The sequence below is a fragment of the Camponotus floridanus genome, unplaced genomic scaffold (assembly GCF_003227725.1).
Source record: "Camponotus floridanus strain SB8 unplaced genomic scaffold, Cflo_v7.5 scaffold5, whole genome shotgun sequence".
NCBI classification, from domain to species: Eukaryota; Metazoa; Arthropoda; class Insecta; order Hymenoptera; family Formicidae; genus Camponotus; species Camponotus floridanus.
Genome location: NW_020229658.1, coordinates 2,536,242 through 2,552,655, shown reverse-complemented (window position 1 = coordinate 2,552,655; position 16,414 = coordinate 2,536,242). Strand labels below are relative to the sequence as shown.

The following is a 16,414-nucleotide window of genomic DNA, read 5'->3' as shown; positions in this document are numbered from 1 at the left end:
AATAAGGACGCGCCGTATTAAGAAGCATTTAAATAAAAATACCGACGGGAATCGTGTCGTGTGTTTTGCGAGACTCGCTATTTTTTTCAAAGAAAAGAAAAAGAAAAGTGTTTCCTATTTTTTATTTCGCCCGTCAGGATCGATACGATGGTGTCTTTGAGTGATGTACGACCGCTTTTGCATACCGCGAGTTTGTTCGGATGCGGATTGTACGTTATCAGCGAGGATGATATCGTGATGATGAAATACAGTGTCGTTTACTCTGGCCTGTTCGCGTTGATGTATACTAGTTTCTGTATAATGAATTTTTATATGCTTTGGATGGACGATGTGTTGGATCCGAGGCTTTTGATGCTCACCGTCCTCAGAACGATACTCTGTTACGCTTGCGTCTTGACCGACATTGCGATGACTTTGTGGTATAACTGGAAAATACGAGCTGCACTCTCGCAATTACGCATCTTCGATCGAGCGACAAAATGCAAGGAGGGTAAACGCTCTTGCCGAATACGTTACGTCTGTTGGGTTTTGTCCTTCGTGATTTTATTGTTTTGGTCGATAGTCGGATACATAACATCTCAGTGAGTATTAATTATTTTCCACCTAATCTGCTAGCGAAGAAAAGGACGATAATAATAATAATACTATTATTATATTAATTAAATTTTTTTTGTACGTAAGAAGGAATTTAATTAATATTGTTGACTTCTTTATTTAATTAATATTCTTTCAAAGGACAATGTGTATTCATGACATGTCAATATTCATAGTCAGACATGATATTCATCATGTCTGACTATAAATAGGATATTACTACTCACAAAACATTTAAAAAATTTTTCTCAAGTTCATAGATTTTTACTCCCACAGTCTCTGAAATAATATCCTTTTTTTTACTGAACATGTTGATTATGTAAGTTTTAATTATAATATATAAATTATGTAAGTTTTAATTATAATATATAATATATAAATAATTATATAAATTTTGAAATTTTTAATACACGAATTTTAAAGCAAATATTAAAAATTTAATGATTTTTTACATTCTTTCGATGTGTGAAAGAAAAATCCTTATTTTATATTTTGTACAACGGTAGATGTTTTATTATAAAATAAATTTATATCGTAAAATTTATTAATTTATATATATCGCAAAGTTTTTTATATTAGAAGCATAATACTGATGTACACATATATTATGGAAGGAAAATTATCTAATTATCGATTTGTTATCGCTATGTTAACATATTTACAAAATACAAAAATTGATGATAAGTAAAGAATTAAAGCTGAAAGGAAATTAAGAAGAATCAGTATCATATCGATATTTCTTTATTTCACAGACTTAAACCTACTTCGTACTTTAATGATCTTCATCGTGTAACAATGCCGTCATTCACAATTTCATCATCCGTAGAGTCGAGCCCAGATATTCTGTATTCAATGGTCTAACTTACGCCGTCGTTAATGCGACAATGTCGATGCAACTGATAACGTTTGCCAGCCTGTCATCCCTGCTGTACGAGAGATTTCACCGTCTCTGTGAAATATTACTACTACCTGAAGGTGGGTTAATTGTCAAGAACAATGTGTCTCTCATATCCTTTGCAGCAATTAGTGGACCAATAACTGATTTGCTGATAAATTTGCGGTCGTTTGTGTCAATTACTATAGTTTTGATTGGAGCAAAGATTTTCAAAGATTTTTGTCATATGATGTTGTCATTCGTATTTAAATCACATAGAAATATAAAATGAAATTGCTGTTTGAAGTATCTGGGTTTTTTAAATCTCAATCGTAACTGTCATCTGAAAAATTTGACAACGTTGCAGTCTTTTGTGAATTTAAACTTTTCAATTATTTTGCTCCCACTTGCTTTTTTTTATTTTCCCCTTTTGCGAGCATTTGTCTATCGACATTCGCTGCCTGAGTGTGTCGACACGCCTGCTTTCTCACGACTTGTCCAGTAAAGATAGAATAGCCGCGAGGGTCGAAAGTCTGGCAAATAAATAATGCTGTTGATTCATGACTTGTTTTAAATACAAATAAATAGATTTTTCGATAAAATGACGGAAGTATATTCGTTGAATATTTAGTAACAACATTAACAACATTATTAATAACATTATTAACAAGATGAACATTTTAAAAAGTGCTTTTTATTGACAACAAATTTCTTTATGTTTACCAATTATTTCACTTTTTGTGTGAACAAAATGTATAAAATGCAATTAAAATAGTACAATTATTCTACTCTATCCCATAAATTTAAAATTCTAATATTTAATAAATCTTATAATAAATTATAATATTTAATAATATCATGCATAGTGATTTAAGTACACGAATCGGAAGTACCTTCTATATTTACGAATAATTATCTCGTTGATGCGATAATGCATGTTTAAACAGATGGCAAAATCATGGTGATGGATCGATTGAGCAGGCAGTTTCGCTTGCAAGAGGTATGGTGGTTACACTCGTGTCTCACCAACGGGACTGAAATGATAAATTCCGTATACGCGGTGCAGCTTTTGCTGTGGATCTCCAGCATGTCTTTCAATACCCTAACGCGCATTTATACGATCAACGATGGTGGTGCGACTTCGCATCCGTTATTGATAATAAGGGAAGTAATGTTGGTATCCGCTTGCGTAACAAATTTATTGATCATCAGCATCATTTGTCACGCGACCGCGAATCAGGTATGTTGAGCCATGTTTGAGGAAGATTTCTCACCACTGACTAATCTCATTCTTTTCCAAAGGCAAATCGCGTCGGCAAGATTGCCTTCGCTCCGTCATCGACTGTTCTTGCGAAGCGAAATTTTATGCAGGTAAATGTGTGTGTATGTGCCGATTTATTCTACGTCAATTCTAAGATAAACTTAATCTTCTAAAAAATTTCTTTTTTAATTATATATATATATATATATATATATATATATATATATATAATAATTAGAAAAGAAGTAATTAAATATAACATTAGTTTAGATTTAATTAAAATTTTAATTATTTAACTGAGTTATGGAAAGGCAAACATTTTTTCTCAATTAAAAGCTTAATTATTATATTACTATTATTAGATTATTAGATTAATTATTAAATTATTAGATTATAATTAGTGAAAATCAAAATAAAAATAATTAATAAATTTATTACATCAAATCTTTTATAACAAAAACAGTTATTTTTATGCAATTACGATCCTAATAATTAGTTTCTTAAAGAGCACCTAATCGATAATTATACCGATAAATATACCGATAAATATACCGAGGTGCATAATTAACTGCAAACTCTTGCAGTAATATTATTGTGTCGTTATCTCTATCGTATTACACGTAATAAAGTTTCACTTCCGCTTAAAAGCTATTTGCATCAAGCTCACTTCTTGCAACTCTCCCTATTTTTTCTGTTCTTACTTCCAGGCGAAGTGGCAAAGAAGGTCTTCTATTATTAATCTTATTAAGGTCCTTTATTAATCATTTAAATATTTGATAAAAATATTTTTAATTATTACATCAGAAATAGGATCTTGAATGATTATTAATTTAAAGTGAAAAATTTTTAGAATAAAATAAATAATAATAAAAATTTTGCTCAATGTATTTCTGAAAATTTCTCCAACTTCGCCAACCTTTTCTATCAGATATTAATAAATATACAAATAATATTAAATATTAAATGATTGTAGGACTGCAATGTGGAAGCTGTAACGTATTTTCAACTACAACAAGTGCACTACTATGCCTTCTTCGGAATTATACGCATCGATCTTCCATTGCTACTCTCAGTAAGTCTCGAAAAGAATAGCATGAATCAATCTTCCTGTTTAAATATCGAAAGTATTTGCATGGCATGATAGGAAATAGAAAGAATAATCGTACGCGAATGTTGCTGCTTTGAAAATAATCTCTACTATTTCAAGCTTGAAAAGAGAAACGCTGCATCGCTTTGAAAGGCAAAATTGATTATTCACTTAAATAGTTTTGTTGTAAGATAACAACGCTCTTTATCTCGACGTTTGATTGATCTCAAAGTAATTATTTAGATTCAGAATTATATTTTTTGAACTCCTTTGATCATTTTTATTGTAATAAAAAACAACATCGTTACTTCAAGTTTTATCGATTAAAAATTATATCGAATTCCTACTTAGAATTTTCTTGATTTTAAACTTTTAATAAGCCACTAAATCATGGTTTGCGCTTGGAAGCCTTTTTGATACTTTAATCCGTCGCTGCATAAAATCGTTTACATAACATTGTTCGGAATGCGTGTTTCAAACTTTGATCCATTATTTTCGCAGATAGCCTCTGGTATAACTACATATCTAGTGATTCTTCATAGCGCTAATATCTAGCATAATCTTCAGGATACAACGTTATGTTTGTGCGATCAATCGATCGATCGATCGATTTATCGTTCGACCACTAATTCCAGCCTCATCTCTTCTCACGGCTTTAATGAATCAGCGATCAATAACATGTTGAAAGAAAGGATGCGGAGCCTCGTTTTTACGTAAAAGGTAAAGAGATATATTGAATCGACGTGTAACATCTCTGTCACGTTTCGATTAATCTTTGATATTAAATGCATAGGCAACTTTGTGAAGGGGAGAACAAGTGTTTGCCTGTAACAGAATACACTTGAAATTTGGCCGCGGCTCTTTTGCATTGAGAGCACGTTGTGACAACGGCAACACGAGTCGCAAGCGCGCGACATGTCGTTTCGTTCATCGATCGGCCGGCAGCGGATGCTGAAAAAGCGTCAATATCGTTCCTCTGTTGTGTACAATACGGTGGTAATGGTTAGTAATTTACTTGGAACAACGGCGGTAATCGCGGGGGCTTCCTACGTTCGCATCGCAAAAAAACACTCGGCAACTCGAAGAATTTGCGGATTACCGCGATTATATATAACGGATGATTTTTTTTACTTGAAGAACTCTTATAAACTGCAAAAACTCGAAGAAACCTGGTGAATACTCTTGAGACGTAATACTCGAAAAGGCGTATTTGGTACAATGAGAATTGCAAAGACTTCAGAATCCATTTTCGCTTCCTGCGAGTTGACGCTTTCAATGGCTTAAAGTAGGAAAGATTGAGAAGGATGTTGAATGTATTTGTGGAAAAGAAGGATCGTACGTTCTTAATGCTGAACGTACCTCGCTGACAGTTGGAAAATATAACCATTGAACGGACAAAGCCTGATGAAAAATTTCAAATTGTCATTCATTTGATATTACGATATTATTTTCGCAATTTTTCGGTGCATAATTTGTTAACAAACAAAATTTAATTTAGATTTTATTTGGAAAGATTGAAGCACTCCAAAAATAGTTTGCATCAAAAATAAAATATGAAATAATGCTAATATTTAAATTGAAAGTAAACAGAACAAGTTTCAAATTTAGCTATTTATATTTATTGCGCTTATTACGTACTAATTATTTTATATAGCATTTGTAAAATCTTTATTTTCTATATTTTAATTAAACTGACATTCGTTATGTTGGTGTAAAAGATTTATTAGTCATTTATCAAGTTTTAATATGAAATAAAATTCGAAATTCGAATCGAAAAATTTTTTTTGGATGAGAAAAATATATTGAAGTTAGTAACATTTTTACTTCGATTTTGCTATAACTTTATTTTCAACTTTATTTGACAGATATAAAAAAAGCTTTTACTCTAAAGCTTTTGAATCTAATAATTCGAAGAATAATCCAATCATTTAATTTCGTTTCTTTGTGTTAAAAAATCTGCAAATATAAATTACATTTAAAAAAGTGTATTATATCATATTTCGAAATTTAAATCGAGAAATTAGAAATTTATATTCATAAATTTTCTAAAAGTAAAATTATTACACGAACGAAACGTGAATTTTTCCTGTGAGCATATAGATAATAAACTGACAACTTGCAAATTGGATTTTGTAGAACCGATTGTAAAATATCTTCTCATTTCGGTTTAATAGCATTATTAATTGAGTTCTTCTATTGCTCGTATTTTAAGTTAATTTCAGTGAAATTTGTCATTTCGTCACAAAGGCTTTGATGAAAGTTTTCCAAAGCGTTTGCGGTTTGACATCTGCAGAACCCGATGTGCGGATTTCCATCCGGATTGCATCGCGCGCGGAGGCGGATGAATGGAAGGACGCAAGCGCGCCGTGTGATCCGTCAACGTGCGCCTTTAAGACCGGCGGCGGGAGCCGCGATTCTTCCCGATCAGTTTGCCGTAGACCCGCATCCGCAACTTTTCGACCGTAAGGTCGTGATAGACGTGATAATTCTTTCGATTTCTCATACAACGATCTTCGAGAAATCGATAACGATACATTTCCTCAACATGCGTATCGAGAATCGATCGATGAAAATGTTACGAACCTGTCGGTAGTGAAAAGCTCGGATGTGATTGTGACGATCGATCTTGATTCTTGTAATATAGTGATCCTACGACGTGTATCTCGCTTTGAAGAAAGTACTTTCAAGAGATGTGAAATTTTATGTAACGACAATTAATTTTGTTTGATTTATTAATTTTTTTTTATTTCGCGGCTGCGAGGATTGAAAGCTGCTTTCGGTGAGTTCAACTCTCGATATTTATGATTACGATTTTTATGATTGCTCTCTCAATATAAAAAAAATGCGAAAATTGTCATATAATATAATATAATAGCGCGTTTGTCTATATTAAATCAGTTGTATCAATTATATCAATAGTATCAGTTGTATCAATTATATCAACAATATCAATTTCCGGATCTGTGTTAATTAGCGTTTTAAATTACGTAACAATATGTAAGAGTAAAAGGATATCATCGATGATTGATCAACTTTTTGACGATCATTTTTCCGATCCGTATACAATAGCATCAGCTGTAGACTTTTACTTGGACGGTTATTATTTTCTATCTCACACAAGTCCGGATTACCGGCATAAAAATCGATACTTTCACTGTGATGAATCGCTGTTACATCGCAATAGACTTTTTACAAATTTTAGAAATAATACGCAATGTACCGTACCAACATCATAGTAAAATAAGTAAAAAAACAACGGAGATATAAAATTCGCATTGATGTGGATTGTGTGCATTGTTTGGTGGTAATTAATCATTCATCTTTTCATTTTCAGCAATACATAGTATAGTTTTCCGCAAAAAAATATCTTTAATAATCATAAAATACTGTAGGATGATTGATTGATATGTATTTCGCTTTAAATTTTGCGATGAATGGCTTTTTGTGTTTTTGTGTTTTTAAATTCAAATTTTTTAAGACTTTTTTTAACTTCAAATCCACTTGTAAATTATTTTAATATTATATTGATGTTTTTATATCAATTAGAGAAAAATTATTATTCAGAAACTAAAAAGAAATTATTTACGTCACTAAAATGTACACGCGATATATGCTTTTATAATTAGCATACATGAAAAGTTGACTCTGACAAATATGGTCTCTTCACTGTTAATTTATAATTAAGTTAATAGAGAAAAAGCGCGTAATTTCAAGTATCACACCATACGATTTTACGTAATAATTTCGTAATAATGGAAGCAATAGGTTTATCGATGTACATATTTATAACATATTTACTTAAAAAAGAACTATTTTGCATTTGAATACACGACCACGCATTTATTTGCGATCTCATTAACATTTTTCTGGCGATATGACGTAAGCAAAGTTCACAGCATAATCCACATCTATACATTCGAGATTTTAATCTCAATTTCATTCATGGCATTGTACCGTATTATTGACGCATCAATTGCATCGCAAAGTAATCTCGCAGCATGCATCTGCTCGAGATTTACGTCGGGAGTTCAGAAATCCATTTCGAGAAATCCATCCCGCAGTCGACAAACATCAGTCGTCATTCGGACGTACGATCGTTCTTAATAGGAGCAAATGAAAAAGCAAATTCTGTGGTAATCCGTTCCTGATTGTAAGTAAAAGCTCTATCTCATTCTATCGCTCACATCGTCATTTCGCACGAGAGACAAGTTGCAATCGCTATGCGCTACGTATGTACCTACATATATTACCTCATACTTCTCGTTTGACGTACTTTGAAGCGTAATCAACTATTTCTCATTGTTATATACCATGCGCGTCATATCAGTTACGATTTAATTGAAGCGACAAAAACATGGCTTTGTTAATTTTCGCGACAAAAGACGAGTGAAGCTCGCTTATTATGCATTAATTATCATTCGCAAGAGGTCTGAGCGATAACTCTATAATCTTCTCCTTGTGAATTCGTATTTTTTACCATGCGATTATTCTTCATCTAGAGAAATATAAATAAATTATGAAAAAATATATGAGAGTCGAATAAAAAAATTTTTGAGAGACATTTAATTTCAACAAAAATGAATCTTCATGCTATAAACACTAGTCGAATCTAAATTCAAAGAATTTTACCTTCAACGGCGGAAAAGTACGAGAAATCCCCGCGAAAAAGAAAACAACAAGATTAGGCTCATTGTTCGTGAAATTATTTTAAAGTGCGATAAGAATCACTTGGACGAACACGCGTTTTCTGGGAAATCGAATTACGTTGTCTACAGGAAGAGATGAAGAGAAGAGTAATGAAGTAAAACGATGTTTTTATATATCGGGCGACTTTTTCTTCATTTATGCGAGAAGCGGCTCGGTTGCACCCCCAAGCGACAATTATGGCAGTTCCGCGCAATCTCCGAGCGCGCTCTCCTTTTCTTTGTTGATTCAAGACACAGCCCGAGGATCGAGATATTTCGTATGCTTGTTGGAAGACTTTTCCGCTCACGTAGCCGAGTGGTAAAATACGTAGATCGGTGAACTCCCCTTCCTAACCCGATCCATCAGTGCTTTACTCTCGAGAGAGAGAAGAGACCGCAACGATGAGGGTGAACGCGATCGGTATTACGTCGACGACAACGACATCAACGTCGGAGGCGACCGCGACATCGAGAATTGAGGTCGCGACCAACAGTGTGCCATCCTCGTCGATCCCTTACAACGGCACTGTAATGGAAATGGACCTCATGACCGACATACTGTGGGATTTTTATGAAAAATTCAACGGAGAGACTAACTACTTGCTGATCATCCTTTATGTGCCAGTGATGGCACTCGCAATAACCGCCAACATTCTTCTGATCGCGGTGGTCTTCAAATATCATTACATGAGAAGGTATGTATATAATCTTGTGTATGGCTATGTGTGTATGTGTGTGTGTGTGTGTGGGTGGGTGGATGGGTAGGTGGATGTATAAAAAGGGTCTGTAAAAAGGAAAGAGAAAGAGAACCTTTTAGCAATGTAAGTTCATCAGATTTCACATAAAGATGGAATATTTCTGTAAATAATGTTACAACTCTTTAAATAATATTATTCTAAAATGATAATGTAAATAATTTCCGGTAAAAGAGGAAAAGACAGACTCAATAAAGACCTTTTAATAACATTTTGCTTGCATATTTTATGACATCTCTTCATGCAATGTAATATCATTGCGATATTTTGAATGCCACTTTGCTAACTCTTCTATTGCGGTTTATAAAGGACAATAATTTGAAACTTGCAGACGGTTTGATATCCTTCGGTTACCTGAATTACGCTAAAGTATTTCAATAATGCGAGTACCGAATCTCTCAAGAGGGATGCCTTTAATTGAACGTTAGATAAAGTTTGCGACGTATTTGTAATTTAAGTTTATCGTAGCTAAAAATTTGGGAAAAATTGAAAGCTACTTTCTTTGTAATATTATTTTTTTGTTCCCTTTATAATTCCATTTATATCAAGTTATATTGAATAATTACAGATTCTTTATATTTATTATTTATAATTCTTGAAATATTTAAAAAATGAATATTATAATCATTATTAAATTGTAATCTTTTCAAAATAAGCATATATATGTTTAGAGATACAAATTTTATTTAAATAATATTGTAGTTGTATTATCTTGAAATCAAGAGTGCTTCGGAAGAAGACGGCGTCTCATAATGCTTTAGCTTCTCAATCATGTATATCATGTACCTTCTACATCATATGTATATGCAAAATAGATAGAGAAAAGAGAAAGAGACACAGAGAGAAAGCAAGAGAGAGAGAGCTAACTACGGCAAAACAATATAAAACAATGATGAATAAAGCAAGATTCTCCAGTGATATAGCATTGCATTATCTATGCAAGCACATGAGGCTAGATACAATTCAGAGTTTGCTATACACATAATGCAGCATTCAAAGTTTGCATTTCTAATTGTAAGTTTGTAACGAATTCACATTGTTGAAAATAATATTAAAGAATAAAATCATACTTGTTCGTGTATTTATACTTATATTTTTTTTTAAATTTATATAAATTGATTCTGCAAAATTAAATCTACAATCTTCAAAGTTAAAAATTAATTTTAAAATATCAAGGAGATTGAAAATTTATAGAAGTGTAAAAAATAAAAAGTCCATACGTCTCTTTTCTTAATTTTTGATAATGTATTGCGACAATTTTACTTCTTTTAATATATATCACGCGCTGAATAACATTATCCGAGTAAATCAATCTTTCTCCTTTGCTCTTCTGCTAATATTATTTCATATGTCAAGCGCTCATTATTTTCGTACAAGATAGAAGGATATTCTTAATGAACTACCACAGGGATATCATGTGAACATTATGCAGTTTGTTTAAGCGTATGACAAATTCATTTTCGCATTTCAATACGTTTCGTTTAATTGCTTGTGTATAATATTTACTCAAATAATATCTATCTATAGCTTAACAAAAGCATTATAAATTTGTAGCAATATATATAGGAAAAGATATAATTTGTCTTCCTGTGCTTACGAATATGACATTTTATAATATATGTGTGCTCACACGATCTCTCAACTGTCTCCTCTCTCTCTCTCTCTCTCTCTCTCTCTCTCTCTCTCTCTCTCTCTCTCTCTCACTCTCTCTCTCTCTCTCTCTCTCTCTCTCTCTCTCTCTCTCTCTCTCTCTCTCTCTCTCTCTCTCTCTCTCTCTCTCTCTCTCTCTCTCTCTCTCTCTCTCTCTCTCTCTCTTTGTATGTTCTCTTGATATATTATATTTATAACGTAAATATTTATAGCGTAAAATCATTTATTTCGCGAAATAGATGTGACAGTCAGTTATTTTAGTCGTCAATGTTATATGAGTAATTGTACAAAATTCACGTATTTAGCATCACTTTTTGTAGTTTTACCTTTGATATTTAATTTCAGATATTAAATTTTTTTACATTTTTATATTTTTTAATTTTTTTATATTTTTTATATTTGGTAGCTTTTCATATTTATTTAATTGAATAACAAAACAGAGTATCTTAAAATTTTATGGAATATTTTTTATATGTCATAAAAATGGGTGTGCATTCATGTTTAAATAAAATATCTAAATATTCTCTTTTTTCTAAATATCTTCTCTTTCTCTCTCTCTCTCTCTCTTTCTCTCTCTTTCTACTTGGAAGGTATGTAGAATCTCAATTATAAAGATAATAGCTATGAGATGCTAATTAAACAATATAAATAAGTGTATATAATTATCATTTTAACCAATATAGAAATTACGAGAGGAAGAGATCTTACGTGACAAAAATGTAAACGCAGCTGGACATGCTTATATGGAATTATAGTAGAGACATGCAGTAAGATTTTTCAAATAAAATGGGATCTGCGAATAATATTCGAAAAATAAGCATTTGAGATGCTTATGATAACTTATATACCTAATACTTTATAATGTTTATTTAACAACATTTCTTACACTAGAAAAATTTTTAATAATTCAATGAAAATATTTATAATGCGTGATATTTTTATAATATAATCTTTATAATGTCACATATAATATAATCTTTTATAAATATAAATTAGGTGTAAAAAATCTCTACATTTACTACTGTTTATTAAAAATATATGTCGCGCATTAAATTTTCATTTATATATTTTACTCACGAAGAGAAGTCTATTTTATTTTTATTTCATGTAATGGAGATTTCATATACGTAGATGCAAGCATTAAAAAGGATTAATAGTAGAAATGAACTGGATGAACGCGATTTATCAGTACTATATTCGATTTCGTACGTCAACCGCGATATATGGAATACAATTTCGAATTGAATCATGTGAGATTTTCGTAAATCACATACAGAAAGCCCAAGGGAGGGAGATAACGGATTTCCGAATACACGGACTTTGATTGGTCGAACTATCCTTTCATTCGCAGTTCGGTTTACCGCAAGATGTTGCTATCGCTACGTTTAATATAACCGGATCAAATAGCCAACAATTATGATTTTGAGTAAGCCAAGTGGTAATAATCTAAATAAAGCTTAGATAAATTAGTTACAAAGGATTGGCGCAATTAATGCGTAATAACATTATTATCTTTACCGCTATTTTTAACATTTTTACAATTAGTAATCTAGAGTAATTACGGTATTCACACTTTCAATCCAAAGCTCGATTGTTCACTCCTGTAATTTGATTCTCATAGTTTTGTTTACACGAGAATATTCATGTTGACAACCTTGAAGATCGTAATTATTCCTACGCACATGGTAATGCATCCTTATGAAGGTCGCATTACAAATAATTTGTTTATAGACACAGACATGATAGTCTGGTTATGCTATTATTCGTGACAACTATGTGCAATTACTCTTCCGAATTACAGCCGTAATTGAACAAGTACCACATGCATGTTGACACCACATGTATGTTTTATCAAATCATTTCATGGAATTATTGAATTGGTTAATTGAATATGCGGCATTCTTGCATCACAACATCAATAAGCTTACACATTACATCGCATAATAATCTCTCTCAGAACAGAATTGATCGCTACATACATTTTCATGGTCATTTTCTGCTTAGATATAGGATTTTGGAAATATGCGTATTAGATCTCTGTAATCTCTCTCGATTTGCATTGCAACAGCTTCGATTAAATTTGCCAATAAATACAATAATTGGCGACAATAGCAATTTTTATGACAAATTCGAAATAATTGATTTATGCAAAATGTTAGAAAAAGGAAATGCTTCAAATAGTTTATCTGTATATTTCGAGATAGAGAAAAACGTACAATTGAAAATCTGAAAGCAAAATCTGTATCGATTAATTTTAAAATTTTCACAAAGCTCGCAGTGTCCAATGTTGCTGGTTTCAATTTCATTCATTTTTCCATCTCGCATTCTAGTATAAACTGCAAGAATGTATTATTCTCTAGAAAACAGAAAACTATATTCGAATATTTAACACGGGCGCTCATGTTGCATTAGAGAGAAACATTAATTTTCACCGAAGTAACTTGTCTACTCCCGACTGCGAAGAAGATGCAGACTATTGCTCTAACGAAGAAGAATGTATTCCGGGTACAATTTCAAACATTTCGCAAAGCTGTATGTATCTGTGACCGCTTATGTCTAACGATATACAGCATCGCATCCCTTACAAATAACCACCGGTGAGTCGTTCATAATAGATGAACGTACGTAACAGCTGGGCGAAGCTCGACGCTTATTTTTCGCCCAGGAATTGGCTCCCATACGAGATGCACGAGAATCACACAAACAAAGACCACGATCAGCCATTGGAACAACTGTTTCATGCTGTCTGCTTTTCAATCTTGTCACCGGATAAATTCGGCTTTCTCGTTTCGTTTCATCTCTGAAACGATATTTCTACAGCGCGACTGTATTATTTTCGTCATTTTTTCACATAGCTCTCTGGATGATTGCAAAATCACACAAAGCAAAAATAATTTAGTGATACCTTCAAAGGAAAAACTTATAAAAGAGGTAATTACTGGATAATATACGGATAACATTTAATTTGAATTTGCTTTATGAAAATGTCAGCACATTAAAAAAATAAATTTATTCTGCATTTATGTTATATTATTGTTATTACGACATAATTATTTTTATTTGTTTTTCTTACTTTCTATTATCTCTTTTATTTAATATGTTTCATTTTGCTCTATATATTTTTTTTATATATTTGAAGTTTATATATTTACAATAATGTTTTTCTTGATATATTTTTGATGAATATTTTTTTAACATTTCTCTCTCTCTCTCTCTCTCTCTCTCTCTCTCTCTCTCTCTGTCTCTTTCTTTCTTAATATAATATATAATCAATTCTTAACAAAATAAATCTGAATTTTTTGATGAATGAAATATATTCATTAATCAAAGTTGTCATTAAAAGCAAATATCTCTGTCGAATTTCTTCTTTGTTAACAAAAAAATTAAACAAGTTCGTTACAATATCAGCAAATTAACAGAATAATTGAACGGACAAAGAAGGGCGATGCAATGTGGGTGTAGTATTCAAAGATCACGCCAACTTCTCTGATGCTTCAGTAACTGACAATGATGTTTGTCTCTTTGATGAACAAGTACTTGCAAAATGTAACGAGGAACTATCCCTTGATTCTTGATGTCGATAATATTCCTGTCGATGTACAAAGGACAATGCGCTTGTCATTTATTCCATCTTCATTATGACCTTTGTACTTCAAGCGCATTCCGTATAAAGGATAGTAACACTATAGAATATTTGATAAGGAATTGTGATTTAATTTCCCAATGGAGAAACTAGATAGCAAAACAATTATATTTAACAGATATTGGAGTAGATTTGATATCGCGCGATGTTTCCAAGGCACGTATATTTATAAAAAATTTATATTATAAAAACGTATATTTATAAAAATATTTATAAAAAAGAAATAGGCAAACAAAGTTTTTTTTTAAAAATAGACTAAGAAATAGAAATATGACCAACCATTTCGTCGGTTAACTCTCAATTTAGTGATGTATTGATTATCACGATATACTATTGGTATCTGTTTTTACAAAGAAATTGATTCTGTGAAATACACAGACAAAAAAATATACATATATTTAAAAAATATTCTAATTGATATAAGATTGCGAGAAAATGGAAAACGAAAATGTTAAATCTGATAGAACATACAATTGAACTTTAAGTTGTTGTTATATTTAAATTTATATATATATATTATTAAGTTATAGTTTTTGTATTTATGCGAAAATAAAAAGAAAATATCTTTTCTTACAGTGTTACAAACTATTTTGTGGTGAACCTTTCTGTCGCCGATTTATTGGTTACCATTATATGTATGCCGGTTGCTGTCAGCCAAGCGGTATCGATTGTATGGAGTCATGGTGAACTTATGTGCAAACTTTCCTCTTATCTTCAGGGTGAGTATATATATTTCATGTTTAAAAAATTTGCAGAAAAGGAATCGAATATTTTTATTTCGATCGCACTTCAATCTTTCGCGATGTGTTTATATTACTCATTGTTTGATATTTCGCAACGATATATCATTGTTGATTTTATCACTTTTATAGTTGCGTATTTTTGCCAGTTTTCTACATTTTACGTTTTTTTTTACATTTTATACAGGCTTGTAAATAACAAACAAACTTCTATGATGTATTATTCCATCGTGTAGCAAAAAAAAATGAAATCAAGTCGATAAAAATTGCACGCTGATTTTATTGTTGCTTCGATCGTTTTCGCGATTATTGCGTCGGATGTTTATCAGACAACTCGGGTACGTAAGCAACTCGATTATGCATCGTTCTATGGTAATGGGTTCCTGTTTTGCAAAACGCGTTCGCGCGGTTTTAATATCGTGTAACGTTTCTGCAGCATCCAATGGAAAAAGCGTTGTATTTTTATCTAAAATAATATTACCATCTTTTACACGCGTGTGCGCACCTAACATAAAGCATCAAACAAGTTACACGTATTCGCATTTCTTCAAAGCATCTGTTAACATTTTTCTTTGCCTTGAAACATTCACAACCGTTCGCTTTCAATCTAGATGAAAGTTTCCCTTTCTCAAACAATTTAAAGAAGAATAATGATTCTTGCCGTAGTGATAAAAAGATGCTTCAAATATATCTTCATCAAAATGACTTATTTCACATATCATCCAGATAGAACGTACATGTGGAATTCCATATGTAATTTCATGTAATGTAATATTAGCCAAATTCTTTGACATTTTATGTTCTAACATACATTCAACTCATATTCACATTTTATCTTTGTTATACGTGTTATTATGTTATCTTAACTAGACATGCTATCACCGTTTATGTATGCACATATGAAAGAACGAGGAAGAGAAAAGTAGGTGAAGGAAATCAGAAAGCACTCCGCTATAAAAACTGTTTTCGCATTATTAATGGAACGAAGATTTATGGAAATTATGATTCGAAACGACATACATTATGCACGGTACAGAAAACTGATTGCATAAAATATTAACGTTGTAATTGCTCAAATTTGACATTATTATACATACTTTTATCTTTGATTCTTACGTTAGCAAT

At 31.7% G+C, this 16,414-nt stretch overlaps 1 protein-coding gene and 1 non-coding gene across 4 annotated transcripts in view; both read left to right on the top strand.

The window, feature by feature from the left end:
• The first annotated feature begins 8 nt into the window (after positions 1-8).
• On the top strand, positions 9-5,206 carry LOC105249903. The gene is made up of 7 exons (XR_003123336.1): positions 9-581; positions 1,347-1,569; positions 2,416-2,708; positions 2,771-2,839; positions 3,703-3,801; positions 4,318-4,536; positions 4,610-5,206. It is a non-coding gene; the product is annotated as an uncharacterized LOC105249903 (transcript).
• Positions 5,207-6,066: 860 nt separating this feature from the next.
• LOC105249890 (neuropeptide FF receptor 1) overlaps positions 6,067-16,414 on the top strand; it is a 28,495-nt gene continuing 18,147 nt past the window's right edge. For 2 of the 3 annotated variants that reach the window (XM_011255663.3, XM_011255662.3), the window contains exons 1-3: positions 6,067-6,595; positions 8,754-9,196; positions 15,126-15,268. In XM_011255663.3, the coding sequence (XP_011253965.1) occupies positions 8,904-9,196; positions 15,126-15,268 (436 nt within the window). In that variant the 5' untranslated portion in view covers positions 6,067-6,595; positions 8,754-8,903. Of the gene's footprint in view, positions 6,596-7,518; positions 7,967-8,753; positions 9,197-15,125; positions 15,269-16,414 lie in introns of those variants that run through there. The other variant, XM_025412370.1, reaches the window with a different exon arrangement.